Source organism: Rhipicephalus sanguineus, chromosome 4, assembly GCF_013339695.2.
Source record: "Rhipicephalus sanguineus isolate Rsan-2018 chromosome 4, BIME_Rsan_1.4, whole genome shotgun sequence".
NCBI classification, from domain to species: Eukaryota; Metazoa; Arthropoda; class Arachnida; order Ixodida; family Ixodidae; genus Rhipicephalus; species Rhipicephalus sanguineus.
Genome location: NC_051179.1, coordinates 208862879 through 208885250, shown reverse-complemented (window position 1 = coordinate 208885250; position 22372 = coordinate 208862879). Strand labels below are relative to the sequence as shown.

The following is a 22372-nucleotide window of genomic DNA, read 5'->3' as shown; positions in this document are numbered from 1 at the left end:
GAGCAATAACACGACAATCATGGCATACATTGCATGTAGAGCATAATTTACATGCGACGCTCATGGTGCGCTCGTGGCCGTTTCGCTAGCTTGATATACACCAATATTGGCAATGCGTTACGCGACTGTATGGTGAACCTAAATGACAGGTGGTAACATGAAAATCATGACTTGCGTATCACGTAGGGCATGATTTACATGCCACACGCATGGGTCGCTTGCGGCAGTTTCGCTTGCTTGATATATACACCAATATTGGTATTGCATGACGTGACTTTACGACAAACATAAATGGCGGGTGGTAACATGACAATCATGACATGCATTTCATGTGCAGCATGTTTTACATGCAACGCTCATGGTGACCTCGCGGCCGTCTCGCTTGCTCGATATACACCCAAATTGGTATTGCGTGACTGCACGACGAACATAAATGACACGTCCTAACATGCAAATCATGACATTCATGTAATGTATGGCATGATTTACATGACATTGTCTTGTGTCTCTTCCCGCGGTTCTGTTAAGTGGGTATGCGCAAAATTGGTATGGCATGGCATCAGTGCGTGACGAAGATAAATGAAAGGTCATGCATTGTATATACCGGAATATACGTTTCATTAGCATGGTTGTATATACCAGATTGTGCATACACGCATGCATGCATGACAAGCATGCGATATATAGTGCACTAGACGTCATGACATGAATGACTTTATTTGCCTCAAAGACAAACAAGGTGATGCATGCAGCTCTTTGCTGGCTGCTTCGCATTACATTGATTCCCACAGTGCATGAGTTCTGCCGGATTTTTTTTTTTTGTGTGTGTGCTAGGCCGCTAAGATGAAGTGAGTACAGACGCACTGCGTCTATTCTACTTACCCTGTTACTTACATGGCTCTATTAGGCCAGCGTTCAATACCAGGAAGCCTACACACGATACCCTTAAGGCATCATTTAGAGTAATGCGCTTTATTTCGAGCAATTGATATATATGCCGTTACCATGAAAGCCACAATTTATCTCTATTTACGTAACTGCGTACAGTCATGAAGATTTAATATACCAACTAGCTACGACCAATGTAAACAGGTTCTTTCTGTTTGTTCCGGTACGCCTGGTGTCGGCGTGATTTCACTTAACATACCTAGTGTGCGGCCCAAAATATATTAAAACCGCACACTGCTTCACTTAGCGATTTCTTGTCCGTGGTTCACTTGGTTTAGACTGTTTGTGCGCGTGTGTATGTGAGTCTGTATAAGTACCTTACATGTATTTTTTCCCGAACTATTTCTAGTGCATAGTGCACGACCTGCATTCAGTGAAGAGGGCATACACTCACCCGACAGCACCCTTGCACCGCCCAGCAGCATGATGGTCCACGAGGCCTCCTCCCTGTTGGCGCCGAACTCCTGCATGATGGCCACGAAGAGGACGCCGAAGGCTCGCAACGGGGCCAGTGCGAAGAAGGCTGACAAGGCACAGGCGCCCGCCGTGAACCAGCTGTGAACGCTGTCCGGCCCATGCTGCGTGACACATTGAAAATACAGTTCACGCCTGATGTCGCATCTTGAACTTAACTCGCCGACCGTCGCAGATTGCCTCGTTTCTGGAAAAGTCGCGAATGTGCTTCTACAAAAACTAGTCGAGTGTTATTGTGCGTGTAGGCCTCTGAATTGTGACAACATCGCAGATATCTTGTGTTCTCGCAAAACCAGTATAATCAGCAGCAGCACGCAACACAAACCGTTCAATACACACAAAAAGAGGTGCGAAAACAGTGTTAAAAATATACTATTGCTAAGACGACGGAGGAACCGTGTTCAGCTGACATTAGTACTCTTATAAGCAAATTACTTGATAACAACTATTGCGACTCTGCTGGACTGCAGCTAGTTGTCACAGGTAACTGTTATGTGACGATGTATGCGCCATCAATCTTAATTAGTTGCCGCAATAATAACACACTGGAACGTCTTTTACCATAGCACTCTACGATGGCACCAACCGAAGGGACGCTACCGCATATATCAAAGCAAACGAGACACTTTTGCCCGACATAAAAGGTACAGGCACGTAAATCTGCAACTGGTGCATAAGACATCACCGGGTATCCTCCTGAAATATTGGTTTATATATATATGTGTATAAAGACGAATCGTTCCGCTGTTAATCTAGGGACGACGCGTAGCTGTCTCCGTAGGAGCCAAGTGGTGGGGCAAATACCCTTCATTGTTGGCTAACGCTATTGTATGACGTCACTCTTTTGCTACTCTCTTTCTTGAACTCGAAAGAACATCGTACTGCTTCTTGCAAGCTGCGCGTTTTTACAGCCACATGGCTTACACCATTCTGCAAAGAGCATTTCTTTTCCGCCTTCGCAGCGAGTTTCATTGCTAAGCGCCCTTTCCTTCAAGTCACAAAGTTGAAAACTGAAAGGTCAGACACAGCTGATTCACACGTGTTGCAGAGTTTGCTGACTCGTTCGACCTTAGCACACTCAGTCTCCAGGTGGGCGTGAGGGCGAGACGGCGCGTGTTGCGACAACACGGTTTAGTGTAGACGGGTTTCCTGTCCAGGTTATACCGAATGAATGCGATCTCACAATGGCAGGCGCATGTGTCTCGCTGTAAAATGATCACTCTTCAGTTCGTGCAGCCGTCGACTTAGCTGAAGCTTCCTTCACGCAAAATCGCAAAGCTTCCTCGCCGCGTCGTGTATTTGTAGTATTGCATGAATTATTAAATACAGCGCAAAGCAAGAGGGTATGGAAATGACAACTTGAAAAGTTTCGTTTATTTTCACAACAGGCACACACAGCTCTACTGAATATTTAAGTTAGGCGCACCAAAAATTATTCGAAGCATGGGGGACGCCGTATAAGGAGATTTCGGATATATTTGTACCATTCTTATGTTCTATAACGTGAACCCCAATTCGACTAGTCCGTCATTTATACATTTTGTTCTATAACAAAAGACCCCGAAACGGCTGGGATAGTACCGACGTCCTTGAGTTCAGCAACGCAGTGCATTATCCCCTGCATCGGCAGTAAGTCTGCATAGTTACTTAACTTGCTGTCGTACGCGCACATGGCGTCTCGGTTTTAGAAAGCGAGAAAGTCGAGCTGGTTGGCTGGGCATCGGTGAATTCCAGAAAGAAATGGACAGGTGAGCAATACTGCTGCTGCATTAAACTGAAGGACGGCTGTAAGAGAACAGAGTCATTGAAAGAGTATACGAAATGCAATAGCAATTAAAGAGCTACACTTGGTTACAAGGCGTAGCGGTGCAAGGCACGCAGTTACCTGAACCTTTTGACGTTCCTCTAGATATTGCACACAGCGCCTAGGGACAGATGCACAGCGACAATCAGTGCTGGAAGTCACGCCCACCTAGTTACGAAGGATATCGATACCCTTGCATATATATATATATATATATATATATATATATATATATATATATATATATATATATATATATATATATATATATATATATATATATATATATATATATATATATATATATATATATATATATATATATTTATATATCGCACCTAGAATAGCACCCACTTTCCCCAATTTTGCATACACCAGTGTGAATGCCACATGACCTGCTTTTCTTCACGCTTCACCACTTCCCTACAGGCGCCCTTCTTGTTCACCGGTACGATTGCAATCACTTGTGTATCTTACGTTGCCGTTGCCTTTCAGTTACGGAGAACCGGGTGTTTTCGCTTGTTCATGGCACCGTTAGAGTTCCTAGAAGCGAGCAGGCAGGGGGAGAGGGAAGGGGAGAGGTAATGTGTAGAGGGAAAGGGGAGAGAGGGAGTGGAGAGGGGCAGTGGAGAAGGTTTGCGCATGCGCAGTAAGGGTGGTCACGCCGCACACCACCACCACCACCGGATTGAACTCCGCCATAAGATGCTTCACATCTAAAAAGAGATCGGGTACCATGCCTTAGGGACATCTCGAAGAGCTAACGGTTGTTAATGTGATTCAAAATCATTTGAGGCGCGTCGTTCATAAACGGAGTGTCGAATTCAACTTGCCCCTGAACCGTACCCTGAAGGGAATTTCATCCGCAACTGAACCGGAACCGACGTTGTCTGAACGTGCCTGAGCACGAGCCGACAAAAAAAAAAAGAGCCAGCCCTGCGCGGAACACTGCCACAACGAAGACGACCAGCTTTCTGGGCAAGCACAGGAATGAGGTTTCTTGTGCAAAATAGATGTGCGCCGTTGCGTCGGCATGCCTTCCTTTATGCATCCTGTCAATTTACTTCCTGGAGTTGGAAATAAAAATCTGTGATTTCAACTGTCTAAACATGTTTGCATTCCGTATGAGTGGTGGACATTGCTGCAGCATCTCACGCAACGAACACCGCGGTCGACACTAGAGGCATTTGTAATGCGCAGCTCTTACTTATCATTATTGCACTCATGTCACGTAATCTTAGAAAAAATTATGAGCCTTGAACATTATGAAAATTACAAAGAGAACTGAGCGATATTTTCCATTTTATTTCGTTTTAATAGATACTCGGCAGTCGGTTTCCTGAAACATTCCTATTTTGTACTTCCATCTTCGAACATTCGTATTATGTTTACCTTTTTTACCCATTCTCAGTATAAAGGAACGTGGGCAAGAACGAGCACAAGGTTGGGCGCGCTGGAATGCCGCTACTCTTGCCACGCAGCGCAGTAGTCGTAACATGGCCGTGCTGATGACGGCTGTAGCCTTTTTCAATGACTTTCACTAGTGTTTGTGTAAAAACATCGATGGCTATTTTCAATCTGCCAACAGGCTGATTTCTTCCCTCTGACAAAACTTGCAGATGTGACATGCGCTGCACAAGACGTGACTGCAGACTAAAGATAGTGAATGAAAAATTACAAAAATACCAGTCATGCCTGCACAAGCACAGGATTCTCAATTAGGGGGGGGGGGGGGAGGAGGGCGACTCAAACCCCCCATTGGTTGAGTTCAATACACAACAAGCTTTACTATGGATGAAAAGATGAAAACGAAGCGATGACGTGCTCTGACAATGGCCTGCCTTTGGTCGGTGGCTTTCCGGGAGCAAAGATGGGAAGTATACAATTCTTGAAATTCAACATGAGGGACTTTTGGCCGCCATTAACTTCAAGATCTCGCGTGGCCCTAACCCTGTTCTGTAAACAATGGCGGTACAAGTACTACTGAGTAACGATATGAGGCAGACTTTGCGCCCCCTTAGGTGTTTAGAGGGGATGGCCGCCCCCTCTGTCCCCCTGATGCGCACGCCTATGTGCACAAGTGAAGTCACCCAGAGCAGCGCTTTCTGGAAGTGTTTGCGCCTAGCCCATTTAAGTAAATAGCACCATCTGACGTGCCCTAGGCTGTGTACTGTGCCGAACCTGTTTAAGAACCGGCAGTGTTGCGAACCGGTTCGCAAACCTTTATAGTTCCTATATTACCGAGCCAGTACAAAACCGCAAGGAAATGAATCGTGTAGATACTGAACCCAAACTCAATACGTATGTTTCTTTTTTTCTGGTTCCTGGCCCCATATTCCAGACATGTCAAAATTATGTCTGCTGTGAAATCCTGCTTAGCGGTTAGCCTCATTCTTGCTACAGAATTGTTCGGAAACAAAGAGTTTTACGGAAAGCGCACAACACACTTTTAAGCAGAGGGAATGCGGAAAAGAACTACAAAAGTGGTTATTGATATGTGAATCAATGATGGGATAAGTGAGTATCATTCAAATTTTTATGTCCGCCTCGACTATAATTATTGCATACTCTGGCGATATTCTCGTTTGTCCTCCAATATGCATTTTATATTACCACAGGCATTGTCGGTATAGAAAGGCACCACACAGGAGTACCAGAATGTTATGCCGAATGAGTTGGCACATGCAAGGATTTTGAGAAATGGCCATCCGAAACCACAAGTGGAAATTTTCGCGATTTAGTGTGCGATGTTTGTGGCATTGCTGGATCAATGTGCGCGAAATATTTACCGTACTGTTTCTACATTTTTTTAAACTTTTGCGCATTAAATACCTACGTTCACGCTGCACACATACCATAAATTTACAAATGCCGCCGCTGTTATTGCGTAAGTATTATAACGGTCTTGAAAACTCGAATTTAGCGACGCAATGTCTTCACCGAATACGTGGGCAGGACGAGTCGACGTTGCAGTGAAGTAGGTGCTTTGTAGTTGCGCTGTAGCAGGCAAGCTTATCCAGTCCTCTCGACTGTGGCATCCCATGCTATGTGACAAACATAGGCGTATCTACCGGGGGGGGCAAGGGGGGCGCTAGCCCCCCCCCCCTAATAAATGTTGGGGGGGGCGGAGCCCCCCCACCCACTTTCGACAGTGATTATTGTCGGCTACAGACTGGGAAACTAACAAGTCAGGCAAAGTTTTACTTGAACGCAGCAATAACGTAATTTTGTAATAAAATCTGTCCTACGATTCTGCTGTGATGACTGTCTCCGTGTGCCATGACCGCGCACTCTAGTTACCTGCGGTACGGGCTCCCTATTTCATGCTTGTGCGTCTTGCGCTCGAGCATCGCAGATGAGGCTATCGATCAGCAGGGGCTCTATGACATTACAGCAATCTGGCATGATTTTATTTTGGTCCTGCCTGGCCTGAAAGTTAAGTAATCCGCGACGTAAATATGGGCGGGAACCAGTAAACGTTTTATAGCCAGATCAAACGCTCTCCTTTTTCAGGAAATTCAGTTTCCTTGAAAACGAATAGCATCGCCACTGCTCTATATTCAAGCTGCTGTGAGTTGATGAGTGTGCAGAATTGTCCAGTATTTTTGTTGTGCATAGCCAGGACAGCTAAAATAGATTCCCACTTTAGTCTCCGATTATCCTTCTTCACTTGGCTTATCATATGGTAGCCTGCAGCTATCGTGGCGGCTTGTAACAAGGCAGTGGACTCGAGTACATTGAGAAGCCCAGCTTTCAAGTTTCCCCGTAACGTGATCTACCTCACCAGGGAGATAATCAACGTCCACGGTTTTCTGGACTAAGAAGGATGCCTATCTGCAAAAGAATTGTGTCTCTTTCTAATACTCTTTATTTCTCTCTCTACCTCTTTGTCAGCAACGATGAGTTCACAGAGAGTTGTACGCGCGCAAAAACAGCTCAACGTCGTTATACTACAAATGAAAGCGTCTATCATACACAAATGAATCCATCTCGCCCGCTGCTATAAACAGCCGTTGCAAATGTGATTGGCGGGCAGCCTTCTTAGATTACGTTCAGAAAGAGACACTGCCTGGCTGCTCAGAAATAAATGAGTCATTGTTCAGCACAGTATAATGTGCTGCTTATTGTTGACACTTCATTTTAACGCCGCGAGTTTTCGAAAACTTGTGACGTCGCGTAACACTTGAAGGCGATTTTATAGCACATTGAAATTTTTTTACGAATAGCGAAGAACCAATGACAAACAAAACACGCCGTATTGAAAATATTTCATTATTATTTTTTACGCAGTCATGCGTACATGGTAATTACGCGGTGGATCACTTATGGCCGTTTCACATGACACAAAACAGAGCGATTTTCAGGCTGCGAATTCGCTCGCAGTGAAAAAAAGCGGCTGATCGCTCTCGCTCAGCGGTCAGCGGCGAGCGACCAACATGTTGGAAATTTTTCGCTCTGTTCGCAGCGGCGGAGCGATTTTTCAGTCGAGACCCGTCGAAATTGCGCCAACCCTGCCGAGCCATCGAAATTGCGCCAGCACGTTTGTTTTAGTTATGGCCGTTGTTGCGTATTCTCAAGTGAATTTAGATTGAAAAGTGTTTTTAAATGACAAGACACGCGTTTTCTTCGCTACCGGTGATGAAAAGTTAAGAATATCACAATGCACAGATTGTTACATTGCAATCGAAAATTATGCAGTGTCTGCCACAAACAACGGCAGCAAGCAACTTTGCGCGCCGCTCCAGTCGCAAAGCGAAAATAACAGATCATTCGCAGTCCATGTGAAACGAAACCGCCATTAGCGGCGGTTGCGAACAGAGCGAATAGAGCGAACCGAGCGATTTTCTTCGCTACAGTCGCGGCATGTGAAACAGCCTTTACGCGTCATTTGTGGCGTCATTTTACGAGCAGGTGCTGTGAGCAAGATCCAATCATTAACAGGTAACCTATACAAATATGACAATCATATAACAAATATGACCAATCATTAACAGGTAACCTATACGGAAGGAAACAATGCGTGGTAGTTTAACGTTATATGCGCCCACATTTTTTCAAGGAAAATTTGAGCTTACACAGTTTACGTAGGCTATTTACTTGGGAGGAACCGGAGGGGAGGAGTAAAGGGCCACTTCACCGCTTAACCGTCCACCCCCCACCCAATGTGGTAAAAGTAGGAGGGCAAGGAACGACACCTAGTATATAAATTCGTAGTCATTTATAATCTTATACCTAATACCATATACACAACCAGCTCAATATATATATATATAATATATATATATATATATACGGCGGACAGAGTGAGCGACGCCAGCCCCCCCACTCGCGAACGAGTTGGTACGCCACTGGTGACAAAAGCACGGCAGCCGGACGTCTCCGGAGAAACTTCGACGCACAAAAATATGAAGGCCCTGCAAGCTTGGCTCAATCTTCTTCGACAGAACCCTCTTCCATAGCGTGCACGCTATAGCAAACTGCCTCCAGAACGCTTTCTACGGTCATCACCTGCAGGTCATTCCACGTCGCTAGCCGTAGGAAAAGCGCGCTTACCTAAGTAAAGCGCTTGTGTATACCTCCCACGAAGTCTGAGCAGTACCTTAAAAAAAGGACGAAGCGCACAATATGTCAGTTTTCTTTATTCACAGACTCAGCACGCACGCACTACCCTGCACGCAGCGTACGTGTAGAGACGTTGAATAATGAATTAGGGTACGGCAAACGCAGCTGTCCATTGGCTATCAGAGTTGGCGTCGCGCATGCCGCATGAGTGAGTCGTTGTTATTCAGCAGTAAACAGATAGCATCGTGGCGTGTCTTTCCGCCGCTCCACGTGGCAGATTTTCCTTCCTGGACTATGCTCGTGAGTCCATTTGTGGGGCATTGTGACGTCATGCTTCACTTGACCGTGACGACGCTATTGGTTTCTGGTCTCCAATTGAAGCACAATTTCACGCAGGCAGTATATTGGTGAAAAGCGTAATTCTTTGCGCATGCACTCTTCTGGCGGTGCGAGTAGAGACGGGATGGGCCTTTTGCCACACGCACACGCACACGCTGTTCGATGTTGCTTCGTGAAAGCGGTAAACGTCTCCGCTGAACGAACGAAAGTGCGCTCCAGTATAGTATTATCTGCTGCCACATTGTGACGCACGACGCCAGCGAGCAGATTTTTGACGGCGCTGGGTCTCACGAAACGATGTGGCGTTGTGGCGCTGCGTCCTTGTTTCGGATTGCAAATTGTAAAAAAACATTGTCATGCATGGAACACTTTACCAATTATTTGTGACCACGTTTCGAGGCCTTTAGCACCGTCACAATTTTATCACTCGACACAAGACACGCCAACGATACACGAAGTTTATTAAGGCCTTAAGTGTCTCGTTGCGCGGGGACGGAGTGAAACATGGCAGGTGAATCATGTAGCACAAAAACCCATGTGCTCTTCTCCGAGCGAGAGGAGTGTGGAGAAGGTGGGATTCCGTCTCCTCGCAACATCTGGATGATTTCACAGGTCGCCGAAATTAGTCACTTCAAGAACGACGTTATCACGTAACGCACTCACATGACGGCAAAAGATCATATCATCAGATGACATCGTCGCCTGGCCAAATGTGGGCCTATCACCGAGTTGCACCACGTGAGGAGCTTTAGGTGGTGGGGAGAGAGGGAAGTGGAATGAGGGGGGACGATGCGATAGACTGAGAACACCAGGGTAATTTAATGGTGTTCTTTCAAACTGCAGCTCGTTGTGCCTCGCGCGAAGTTCCACTTTTTCGAGGGAAAATGGTGTTGTCTTAGCAGACTGCACATCAAGAGCTTGAATAGCGTTGTTGTTTTTTTAAATGTGCGGGAGTATTGGTGATACGGTACCGTACGAAGAACTTTATTTAAGGATCCGGAGAAGTGCCACCCCTTAGGGTGACACCGCGGGCCGCTCCCACGTGGGGACAGTTAGACTTAGCCTAACCGCCGCATCGAAGGCTCTCTGGAGAGCCCAAAGTTGATGCTGATATTCCGAGCTCTTGAGGGTCGAGCTCCATTTCTGCTCTGTGAGGTCCTTATCGCCACGTAACGAGGGGCACCGCCAAAGCATGTGCTCTAAATCGCACGTTCCCCCGCAGCCAAGGCATTGCGAGCTGAAGTCACTTGGGAATAGACAGTGCATGAAAGCGAGATTCGGATAAGAATTAGTTTGTAGCATCCTAACGGTCATCGCCTGTGGTCTCGTGAGCTTTTTGTGTGGTGGAGGAAATACTCTTCTTTCCAGATAAAAATGCTTCGTGAATTCATTAAACGTGAATAAAGTGCCTCGGAACTCTTGAACCCTGCTCTGTGACAAGCCTTCTCCTCCCGCGCGGAGAGTTAGTACGCGCGCTTGGGAGTGGGTGATGTCGTTGAGGTTGGTGAGCGAGTCCAAAGTTTTACCTAGGTGTGCCGGAAACCAAATGATTGTGTGCATAGTTATGATCCGGTTCTTAAAGGGCCCCTAAACCCCCTCCGACATTTTCCCAAACATTTCAAGTAAACAAGCGCATCGCGTGCAGAATGCCGTCGCGATCAACGATGCCACACGCCGCAGCGCTACAGGTCGCGGGTGCGCCACAATTTCGAAAAAACAATAGCTTCTCCTTTCCGGTCCCCGCCATTCCCGCCACGGACATGTGTGACATCACCAGTGAAACTATGACGTTATCAGTTTCGATGCTTGCGATTGGCCGAACGACAACCGACAACTTCCGGTTACTCTGCAAACAGCTGTTCGTGCGCACCTTGCTGTTCTTGGTCGTGTTGCCGCTTGCGAATCGACATCTGCGGCCCGTAAGGGCCCGCTCACGCTAGCGGCAAGCCTGCCGCAACGGCGCGGTGCCGCAGAACGTCGGCCGTCGCCGCACGCGCGACAGCAGTCCAACTTGCACGGCAAGCTACGCCGGCAAGCCTCCGAAAAACATGGCCGCAGTGCCAAAAGCGGTTGTCGTCCATCTCGAGTCTATAAAGTGGCCGCCGTGTGCTCTGTACCGTGTAAGCTCCGAACTGATGCTTCCATTTGCTTTAGATTCATATCCTTAAGCTTCGACAGCAAAGTATTCGTACCGATTCAGCCCCGTTTTGGAGAGCCATACTCAAATAATCGATGTTGTAGGCTTAGCGAGTCGAGAAGGGCGCTTCCGAATGCTCGGAGGACATAGATTACGCGTTTGTTAGTTGTTTCTAATCATCCATAGCTGGCGCCACTTGAGCTGGCGCCAGCTTGGGGACATTTTATTTGTTTTTACGCGACGCTTTCTTTAATGCCGGACAGACTAAAACGCAACCGCCAAGTCGCTAGCGTAATTACACATCCACGCCTTGCGGTTTGATGAGCTCCGTGAACTCATCTCGAGCCGAGGTGGTCTGGCACGGCGTGTTCCCGTACGGGTCCCATCACGTTGGCGATCCTTTGAAGGCGTGCGCGCAACACAGGGTCCATACCGGCACGATTCGTAGGGGCACGGGCCGGCACGGCAGCAACAGCGGTTAGTCAACGAACAGTGCACCCAGGTACCACACAGAGTTGACGGCGAGCTGGAGCGTCGGAGTCGCCGGAGTCGCGGCAACCGGAAGTAGACGCTGTCTCGAACAGCGCGCCAGCGGTGACGTATGCCACGCGAGAGGAGGAGGGGCATTCAGCGAGGAGGGCAAAGCGGTTTTGGAAGAGCGTAACGTAGGAAAGAGAGAAAGAAGCGATCGTCGCGTTTCGATCATCAAACGCGTGTAACTCCGCTATTACGGCACCGTTTCGAAAAATTCTCACGGCTACGTGTTCGTTGTAAACTCGAGCACAACTTCCTCACCTCAACTAAATTTCGACCGCTGGGTGGTTTAGGAGCCCTTTAAGAACGTCATGTGCCTCTTTCGCTCACACTGCGAAATAACCGTTTCGTGCTACTTTTCGCGAACTTAACGTCTGGTGCACGGTTTTCATCAAAGAAGGCTTTATTCGTCGTTAAGGCAATGATTTCAGCGTTCCTTTAATTTCTCTACAGAAAGTGTGCCGAGTAAAGTAACAGGAATTACATCAAATCTCAGCGGCTGATTATTCCTGGTTCCGATAACTTCACGTCGATGGTTACCAGTTTCTGAAATGATATCATGACGTCACGAATATAATATTTTTCTAAATCTTCTTTCATTGTCTCCCTTTTGTGCTTTGTATGTGACAAGCTATTTCTTTGAAGTTTTCACTCGATACGCTGTTGCAACTCGAAGTACCACGCGTATCCATGCTATTGAGCTTTATGCTTGCCACGTACAATAATTTTTTACTTGTTGCCCTGTAATTTTCTTTTGTATCGTTTTTGATACTTGCATCGTCTTTTGACCCCTCACTCGACGACCTTTTGTGCCCTACAATGCAATCATCATCGTCAGCCTGCCTTGTGGGCACTGCAGGACGAAGGCCTCTCCCAGTGATGGGCAGCCCACACTGTCCTGCGCGAGCTGATTTCACTTTATGCCTCTAATTGTCTTAAATCCGTCGCTCCGTCCCACCCTTCGCCGTCCTCTACCGCGCTTACGATCTCTTGGTACGTTTCAACCGTCCTTCTCACGACGTGACCTGCTCAGGTTCACTTCTCCAGTTCCTTTTGTTCAGCATTGTGTCCCATATGTTAGAACAGGCAAAATATAATGAATTTCAACAGCAACAATTTTGGGTGAGTTGGTTTTGGTTGTGTAATGTAATGGTTGTACACTTTCCGCATTAGTGACAGTTGGTGTTGCCGGTAATAAGATGAAAATCCTAGAAATGAAATATACCGTGTGCGCACCAACGCATCCTTATTCTTCGGTGGGTTTGCTTTGCTAAAACGGATGCTTGGGTGAGTTGGGTAATACATGACACTGATTTAAATAGCACAAAAAATAACACCAAGGAAGAACACCCAGGTGTGCGTTCCTCGGTGTTTTGTCTTTAATTCGCTGTTTAAATCTTTCTTGGATTTGCTTTACACGAGTATGCTCCCCTCTCAATATATGGCCTTGAAAGACATACTGTTCTACTGAATCAATGGTCCAGTTGTCTATCACGAATTTCTGCTTTGCCGCCGGACCGTCTAGTATTATCTTTCTCTTCTGCATATTTATCTTCAACCCTTTTTCAACCCCTTTTTTTGTATTCGATAGACGTCTGTATTATTTAACTATAGGCGTGGTGGTGATCCATGGTAGAGTACCCATTCCCGAAGCCAGCTTGTTGTCTAGGTTGATCAAAGTCACTTGTGGCTGTTCTCGGAATAACAATTATCTTCGTGAATGTTTTGTACAACGCTAAAAAAAGGCGGATCAGTCCGTAGTAATTCAAGACTTTGACGCGTCCCTTTTTTTGTATTACTAAATTATTTGCGTTTTCCCAACTAGCCAATTTTCTTAGAGTTGGTTCTCTAGAATCGCCTCGACTTAAGTAAAATAAGTAATGTTCACGTGACTTCGAGTTCTGAAGCATATTTCTGGAAATGGAAGAAAAAAGGTGTCACTACAAAAAATGAAGCTCGCTCTCTGAATTCAGTGTCAAAAATACCGTGGTGAAAGAAAGCGCGACTCGAAGGAGGTACACTGACAACGCACTTGAAAACACAAAGCATGACAACAACAGTGGAAACATTGTGTTTAGAGATTGCACATTTCAGTTCCGCATGGTCAGTTCGTGAAGATGCAACACTTGATATTGTTTGACCCAAAATAAATGGCCCTATATACCTTTCGTTCACGTGATGTAATTACTGCTGGCCCACGTGTGTGCGTTGTAAAATTCGTTAATTCTTGCCAGCACACAGTGATAACTAGGTGCCGCGCGCGTCGTTAAGCACTGCAGAAACGTGAAGGACAAGCACAGCTTTTAGTCTAATGACATCAGACCTTGCAACACAAATTGAACATAGCAATTGCAAATTTCGAGTGAAGTGCACGTGATGGCTAAACGAACATCATTTGTGACTCTAAAATTTGATTCTGCACTTTATGAGCTGTCACTACTTAAATGCACGGTACGAGTTGCGCGGCTATCTAGAGGCGTAGCCAGGAATTTTTCCGCGCTTCGGATGCGCAAAAAAAAAATAAAAATGCGTTTTGAATGCGAATCTTTCTGCGCATTGCAAAGCCTGCGCATGTGCTCCAAGGTTTGACGATGTCAAGATGCTGGGTAGGAGTAAAGAAAGAAAGGCACGTAAGCTTTTACAAGCGTTTTTTTTTTTTTTTTGTCAAAGAAAAGAGCAGTGATTGCGTAAGTGAAACGTGTGTTTTCTTCTTTGCAGCGGAACATGCCTTTTTTCGGTCATTTAGTTGATTTCTTATCTCTGCATACCCCCCCCCCCCCTCCCGCCTCCCTTAGCCTGCCGGATGTCACTCGCGCCTGCGCGTTTGGAGCAGTATATATTCTGTTTGTCGTCATTTTTTTTATTGAAGTTGTAGGTAGCGCCTGTGTTGTGTGTTTCCGTGTCTTTGTTATGTGTCTTTGTGCTACGCCATGAATATTAGCAAGCACCAACCAGTCTAACAACAAGTCGTTCAGCAGTGTGGTTTTCTGTGTGCGTCTGTATATACACATGCAAAATTAATCATTTTTGGTGGGGAGGGGGTGTTCAATCCCCCAGCTTCAATCCGTCCCCGTCCCCCCCTCCTGGCAACGCTAGTGCGACCTTCACAAAAAGTTTATTCAATTCATTCTACAGTAGAACTAGGAACGGCGGTTGCAGTGCAAATGCTATTGCAGTCCTTGTGCTCGTGTCTGTAGCAGTAATATGTGCGGTCGCTCTTCGTTATTCCGTCGTGTGTTTGAAGCTATATTTCCATCTAATGTCACACAACAAAGCTCACGCATGTATCACTGGAAATTATGGCACAAAGCCAGGCTAGCTGAATATGTGTGACGAAATGCGTTTCCAACACTTTCCACGGATAAGGTAGGAGATGAAGAAGAGAAAAGAGACAACATGACAGGGAGGACACCAGAATTACACTGATTTTACAACCGGAAAAACATGGCCGCTTGTCATACAGAAGTCGGCAAATTAGTCTCACGGCGCATGCTTGAAGCCACTTATCAGATGTGTGTGATGCAGGCATATTAGGTATGTGCTCCTTTTCTTTAATTGTTAAAGAGACAGAGGCAGTGCTAACGCATATATCAGATTCTCTTTCTGATGATCTAAGCCTCAAAAATTAATCTACATTCTGCGCCTGCGCACTTCCTCATACACACGTGCTTATTAAACAAGGGTGTGCACTGACAGCATCCTCTACGTCTTGTTCTCTGCATTATTTTTCATTGTCTTCCTTTCGTCCTCGAAAGCTCTGGAAATGCATCAAGTTACGCGTTACTGGGTTATATGAGCGTTCGATGTTGCATGACACACTCAATTAAAAAAATGAGTCATTCGACTCTTTTTTTTTATGAATCCTTGCTTGTCACATATGACTGTCCTTAAACAGACAGGTGAACCCACGCGTTTGGAGATTATCATGACCCCGTCGGAGAGTTGTGGGAGCCAGTAGATGATTATCCTACCTCCTTAAAGATATCGTAAGGGACCAGCGCGAAAGACAGGGACAGAAAAGACACACACACAACCACATGTAGCACAACGTGTGTTTGTATGTGTGTCTTTCCTGTCCCTGTCTTTTGCGCTGCTCCCTTGCTATATCTTCAACCAACTAGCCGAGAAATTCACTCCTTAAAGATGGTCATATACGTGGCAAGTCAGAAGTCGCCGAAAAGAGGAACACATAGTCGTTTTTTCTTACAATGCATGCAACGGTAATAGCTCGTTTTAAGAGCGCCGCACATCTTCAAATCCTTGTTTCGATAATCAACAAGGCCTTCACAATCACTCTACCTGGTGTACGGCATTTCTTGCGCCACCAGTAAATACCGGATAATCGCTCTGGGAAGAAATGCAGCCACAATTCGTATATAAGGAACGTCTCTTTTAACGTACATGTATCATTTGCTGGATATCACCACTTGCTCATCTCTCCACTATGGAGGCGCGAATGTTGCCGGCCGCGATACGTTCCAAGTATTCTGCTTGAATGAGTGACTGCAAATGAAAAGCAACGTTCATTCAACGTATATATTTTTATAAATTACTTTCAAAACGAAAGCCGTGTTCTGATACACGTTCCATTGCTGTTTATTATACTACGAATACCGATTAAATTTTCCTCAAAAGCTTGTATGCAAAGCAACTTGTGAAAACTATGTGAGAAGTTTCTTGATCGATGAGTCACCTTATCGTCGTACATGAGACGAACGCAGATTTGTCGAATAGTAAGGTGAGAAGAGCACGAAGTGACTTGTTTTAAAAGAATTGTTTTCCCATTACCATGTTGGTGAATTTCATACATAATAACTGAGCAGCGAGAGAGGAGAGGCGATACAGCGAGCACACTCTCTTTCACCAACTACCATATCCGCAACGCAGCCATTGTGTGCGATTGTTCGCACTGTGAAAGACGGCGCACTGAATTCTGGTCATGGTCGATACCACGGCTCAGGCATACGAGCATGCCAAGGTGAAGGTTGTTGCATTCGCAATGTGAGATTCGTATCCGCATGGAAACGCACCTCGGCAGAGATGTTGGCATCCTCCTGTATACAGAGGCCGACTCCCAACGAGGCGTGGTCTCTACAGCGACATTAAGGTCGCCGCGTATCAAGTGCCTTGCCGTGCCTATGACCTTAAATCAGAGCGAGTCAGAGACTAGAGAGAAAAGGCTGGGTTGCAATCAGACTTCCACGGCGTCGGTCTCTTGATAATGCGTGCGAACTTTAAAAGAACTCACAGGTCTGCGATGTATACAGTGCCCTGCGTTGTTCTCGCTGGTATTTACTACAGCAACAAGCTTGTTTGATGTTTGAAATATCGTAATCATGTTTTAGAGGTTTTTCATGTATGACCTATAAAAGTGAATACGCTAGCTTCCTTTCAAGTCGTCTACATAAACTATGAGCCTTTTAGCACCTTCTTTTAAAGCGTGCGGGCGTCTCGGCAATCTTTAGAAAAGCCGCGCCCTATCATATTCAAAGACTACCACTACAGAGGTGCGTCTTTACAGCTCGTATCAGGCTTTAACTGCCATGTGCAGACCTATTACGACGTGTCGCTGGGTTTGTTGCTCCGTATACTGGTTACAATATAAAATGATGCCAACAAATTGAAGTAAGGACCGCATAGAAATGGGCTTTTCCGCTTTTTCTTTCATGTACCTTCACTTTTCTTACGTCATAACAGAAACGGAGGCAAAACCTGGTGGCCAAGTCGCTAAAGGCGCTTGCTATTTATTTATCAGATGCGCACGAAGATGCGAGTATTGTTCCTGTCATCCAGGTTGCCTTTTTATTAAGGACAGCCACACAATGACACTTAATTGGCAACATGGCTCTGCCTAAAACATATAAAAATGCAGGAATCACCAAACGCTGTAAACAGAAATTTCATTTTCTTTTTTCTCCTGTGTACGCATGATTTATGGTCAAATATATCTCTGTCTACGCTTCATTGTAACTGTCCTTGCGCTTCTTACAACGTGCGTGTTTCGTTTCAATCATGCACACGAACCCACCCTCCGCGGTTAACGACCAAAAAGCGTCCGCTCCGTCTTAGAGGTGTCAAGCAATATCAATATATCAGTGTTTCTCGCGGTGTTTTAGTGCTTGATGAGCAGAATCAGGAAAATCTGTATCCCTCCCTGGTAGCAAATCAACACCCGTTTTAGGACATGGCTGAAATATACGTGGAGCGAACAGGCAGATCCGGAAGTGACTAACAGGATTGAAGGACACAGCTGGTTAACGCACAGCCGCACGTAGTACTGCGCACAACGAGCGTTGCGTCAGACCGTTGTCATACGTGCCTGCAAGCGAACGAGTAGAAATAGGATTAAGCTGCCGAATAGCGCACGTGTTCTTTCGAAACCAGATATCACGAGTCCACGCTTACCGCCCTATGCTCCAGAGTGACGTCATCCAGACTGGTGGCAGGTGCTGAAAAGCTGAAAGTTTTCAGCTACGCATGGTCTGCGAGAGCAGCCAGTTTGTTGGTTTTGGTGGAAATATAACGGGTGCTGACAGGTACTGCGTATTGTGGAAACCTTGCGCAGACGCCGGCGCTGTTTCAAGGGCAAAGAACAGGTCAGCTGACATTTTGGACATGAGTGTAATAACAGCAGCGACGCATCGGAAAGATCAATTAATTTCCATTCATTTTCCCTAAATGACTCCAACGATGCTGTCGGAGGAAGATGTGCACAAAAACTGACAATGCCTGACACCAAGAAAAAGATCTTATGATTGCAAAAAGAATCGCATGAAACACACCGAGAGCCGTGAAAGCTACCATAGCAGCAACGCTTATCCACACTATATATATATATATATATATATATATATATATATATATATATATATATATATATATATATATAATTAACATTTTTATCCCCCATTTTCTTAATGATACTGGGGTGCTGAAAATGTTAAAAGCCCGTGACCATTACCAGACGGGCTCTTAACATTTTGAAGACCTTAATTTATTTATTGCAAATAAATAAATTACGTAAGACCATGTATAATAATTATCAGAAGCAAAACAAGGCGCCCAAAAACTATCCTGCAAGTCATCGACTACATTATAATTCTGCCCCTTTGGACAATGAAGCGGTTGAATATTACCTGCCCTTTGATGGTCCAAGAGGGAAAGTACCACATCATAATTTTAGACCTATTGCCGTTTTTAATATTTCATACAGCAGTATTACTCAAACAAGTGACTAGAAGTTGTATGACTTGCATTATTCGCTGCCAAAAAGCCCCCACTGCAATACTGCGCTGACGTGTTGTGCAGTGAAGGCGAGGCAAAGCCAAACTTCCTACAACCTTGTGGTTATTCGGTTAGAAAATTTTTTTTTCTCGCTTAAAACAAAAACTACTATCTTCAGAGTTTCTGTATGTCATACCAACAATACATACTACACAGTGCTGTATAAGCCATATTTTTACTTGGACCGCTACATTGCGGAAATGAAGCCGCAATATGAGTCAGAATGCCATTTTTTCCAACTTTGACACAATACTGTGGCAATGTTTCTGCGTCATTCGCTTTCGCAGTATTTTTGTGATTAATTATAGCAACCTATGAACCCCGTGATGTGAATATATTACTCTAAAAATATCTGCTTTTTCTAAAAAGCGCTAAACATGCAGCATTTTCCAATTTTTCGGCGAGGCCAAAAAATAGTGAGAGTTAAAACAAAAATGAATAACTTATCATAGTCATGAAAAATCAGTGCCTTGAGATAAAGGAAAAATTGTTTCGGAGTAATTGCTCAAACCAGTAATTTTTTTTTTAATTTCACCATCTCCCACTAAAGGGAACCATGTGGGGATGCGAAGGAGCGCATGGGTCGTAGTTCCGTTCATCACGGGCACCTTGCCCGATGTTAACGCGTCCTTGCATGTGGAGCACACCATGAAATCACTGTAGTTGCTGTTGCTGTTACTCGTCCCGAACTCTTATTGGAGCACGCCACGCGGGTTCATCGCGAGTCTGCAGAATCTCGTTCCCCGACACCATCACGTGATTGCTGAGAGAGTGTTAGGAGGAGAGGCCACAGCGTCTTACCCAGCCCCTTACACAGGCCCGAACACGCTAGCGTGTGCCAGCACACATGGTTTTGTCTGCGTTACGCCAAGGTAGGACAGCATACGGCAGCCCGGGCCCCTAAAGTGCTCTGCACGTATCATCATCAAGGCAGTCGAAGAACAAGACGAAGAAGACTTCTCCCTGGCGCGAGCGCGCGCTCTGCACGCATCATCATCAAGGCAGTTGAAGAACAAGACGAAGAAGACTTCTCCTTGGCGCGAGCGCGCGCTCAATATGTTACAAATGGCTATGGTAGGTTTTATAAAGCGGACGGTCGCCAATGGAACTACGGACAAAGCCCAGCGCAAAAGCTGCTCCGCGTCTAAAATGCCTGTGCCCCGAGATATCCTGCTGCAAGGTTTATTTGCGGTTTAGATGATTACGCATGCAAGACAGTGAGCACTGGCGCAAAGCTCCTCCCTAATGTGACGCGCAGTCATTGCTTGCTATCGCCAGCCGGTAGGAAAAGGGTAACCGTTATCATCGTTGCCTGTGCCTTCGACCCGTTGTCAGATTAAACGCCGCATGCAACTGCCGCGGCACATCGGGGAGGAGCTTTGCGCCAGTGCTCACTGTCTTGCATACGTAATCATGCAGACGCGCAGTTAAAGTTTGAAGCGGGATATCTCGGGGCACAGGCATGCTAGAAGAATTCTTCCAAGTGGAACAGTGTAGAAATGCGACTGCCTCCAACTTTTCAATACAAACATGCCCGCTTGCTGCACTCATTAAAAAGTTCATTATTCAATCTTAGGTAATTGGGCGGTTTACAGCGATAATTATTGTCTCGCTTTGTGTCCCCCTGGATGCATAACGTATCTGCAAATGCGGTTTTCACGTTCTTCCCTGTGCTTAATTTTAACACAGCCATAAACTTAACTTTGAACACCCGTTATCTATCTATCTATATATATATATATATATATATATATATATATATATATATATATATATATATATATATATATATATGTATATATATATATATATATATATATATATATATATATATATATATATATATATGTATATATTGAAAGCATTAAGACGACTCCATTGACAGAGAGTCAAACCATTGGCAGATGGTGCCTTGTAGAAGACATGGGTAAAATGATTCATGTTTATTCTTGAAGCCGGTCTAAGCTCCGGGAAATGAAAATAAAAAGTCACAGCTGCGCCGCAGTGGCTATGCAATGAATGCGATAGCAACAAACTGCAACAGAGGGACACAACACAAGACGTGCAAGGGTATGAGCCGTCCGCTAATTCCTGTCAAGGTAGGGCGCGCGCGACCACGCCCGGCCGCTCAAGGTATCTTGCCGGGGACACGCAGACCCACCTCCGTGGCCTCACATGGGCCTTTCGCGCGGCGGACGACGACCGGTGAGTTTCCTCTGCGCTTGAGCCGTGATCGTTGACTAGCCTCGCACGCTTTCACTCGCACATAGAGCCTACGACGCGCGGAGCCATGCTATCGCCCGTCGCAGGACGGAGATGTTCTCGAACGATCTCCAATTTATCGCATTCTGTTCGAGCAGAATGCATTTAGTGCCTTCCAATTTCTTCATTTATTGGCCCCGTCCGACTCTCTGCAGCGTTTCCCATCTCTTGGTATCCATTCCGTCGCCCTCACAGACCATCGGTTATCTGTACTCCCCATTAAGTGACCTGCGCAGGTCCACTTCTTATATCAGCTAGTAGGTCGGCTACCCTGGTTTGTTGCCTAATCCAATCTGTTCTCTCCCTGTCTTTCAATGCTACACCTGTCATGTTTCATGCCGTCGCATGCTGAATAGTTTCTATCCTCCTCGCGAGTCTCTTATATATCCTGCAAGTTTCCTATCCGCAAACTCTCCATTCCAACCCTACGCTTCGGTGAATTTCGCTTATGTAATTTCGCTATAAGTACCGTTCTCTTAATAATTGACCTATACACATGCACATTCTTGTACGGATTGTAGGGCCCGGTTATGAATCCCAATCTCTCGCTCTTTCACCGGCACTCCTAACATTATGCTTGTCTTTTGCATACTTCTCTTCAATCCTGTGCAAGCACACTCTTGGTTTGGGTTTTCAACCAATCCTTGTAGTTTACCGAGATCACTGATGAGGACCTCGACGTAGCTTGAAAAATTGTAAGTGCACAGTGTCGCGAACTTAAATGTGAAAACTCCTCCATCTTTGATCAAATCGAAAGTTATGGTGCCTTCACCGGACGCTTTCGGCTGTGAATGATTTGCAGAGATCGTTTAACTTCACTGGTATTACTCATAGAAGATAATGGACCTGTACAACGTTTATTTGGAAGATACCTTTCATTGATCTTTGGAAAGGAACTTCGACTGTGAATAGATAAACCTTAGATTTCTTTGCACGACCGCTAGACAATGTTAATGCAGGCTTCAGTTGGCTTAAGTTCTGTGAATATATGCTCCGTAGCCGAGCTGAAGACAGGAAGGTAAAGAGGC

At 45.6% G+C, this 22372-nt stretch overlaps 1 protein-coding gene across 1 annotated transcript in view; it reads right to left on the bottom strand.

Annotated features, from left to right (window-relative positions):
• Positions 1–22372, bottom strand: part of LOC119391068 (monocarboxylate transporter 9) — a 90026-nt gene that overhangs the window by 46689 nt on the left and 20965 nt on the right. Inside the window, exon 2 of the mRNA XM_049415037.1 lies at positions 1343–1526. Within this exon, the coding sequence (XP_049270994.1) occupies positions 1343–1526 (184 nt within the window). The remainder of the gene's footprint in view (positions 1–1342; positions 1527–22372) is intronic.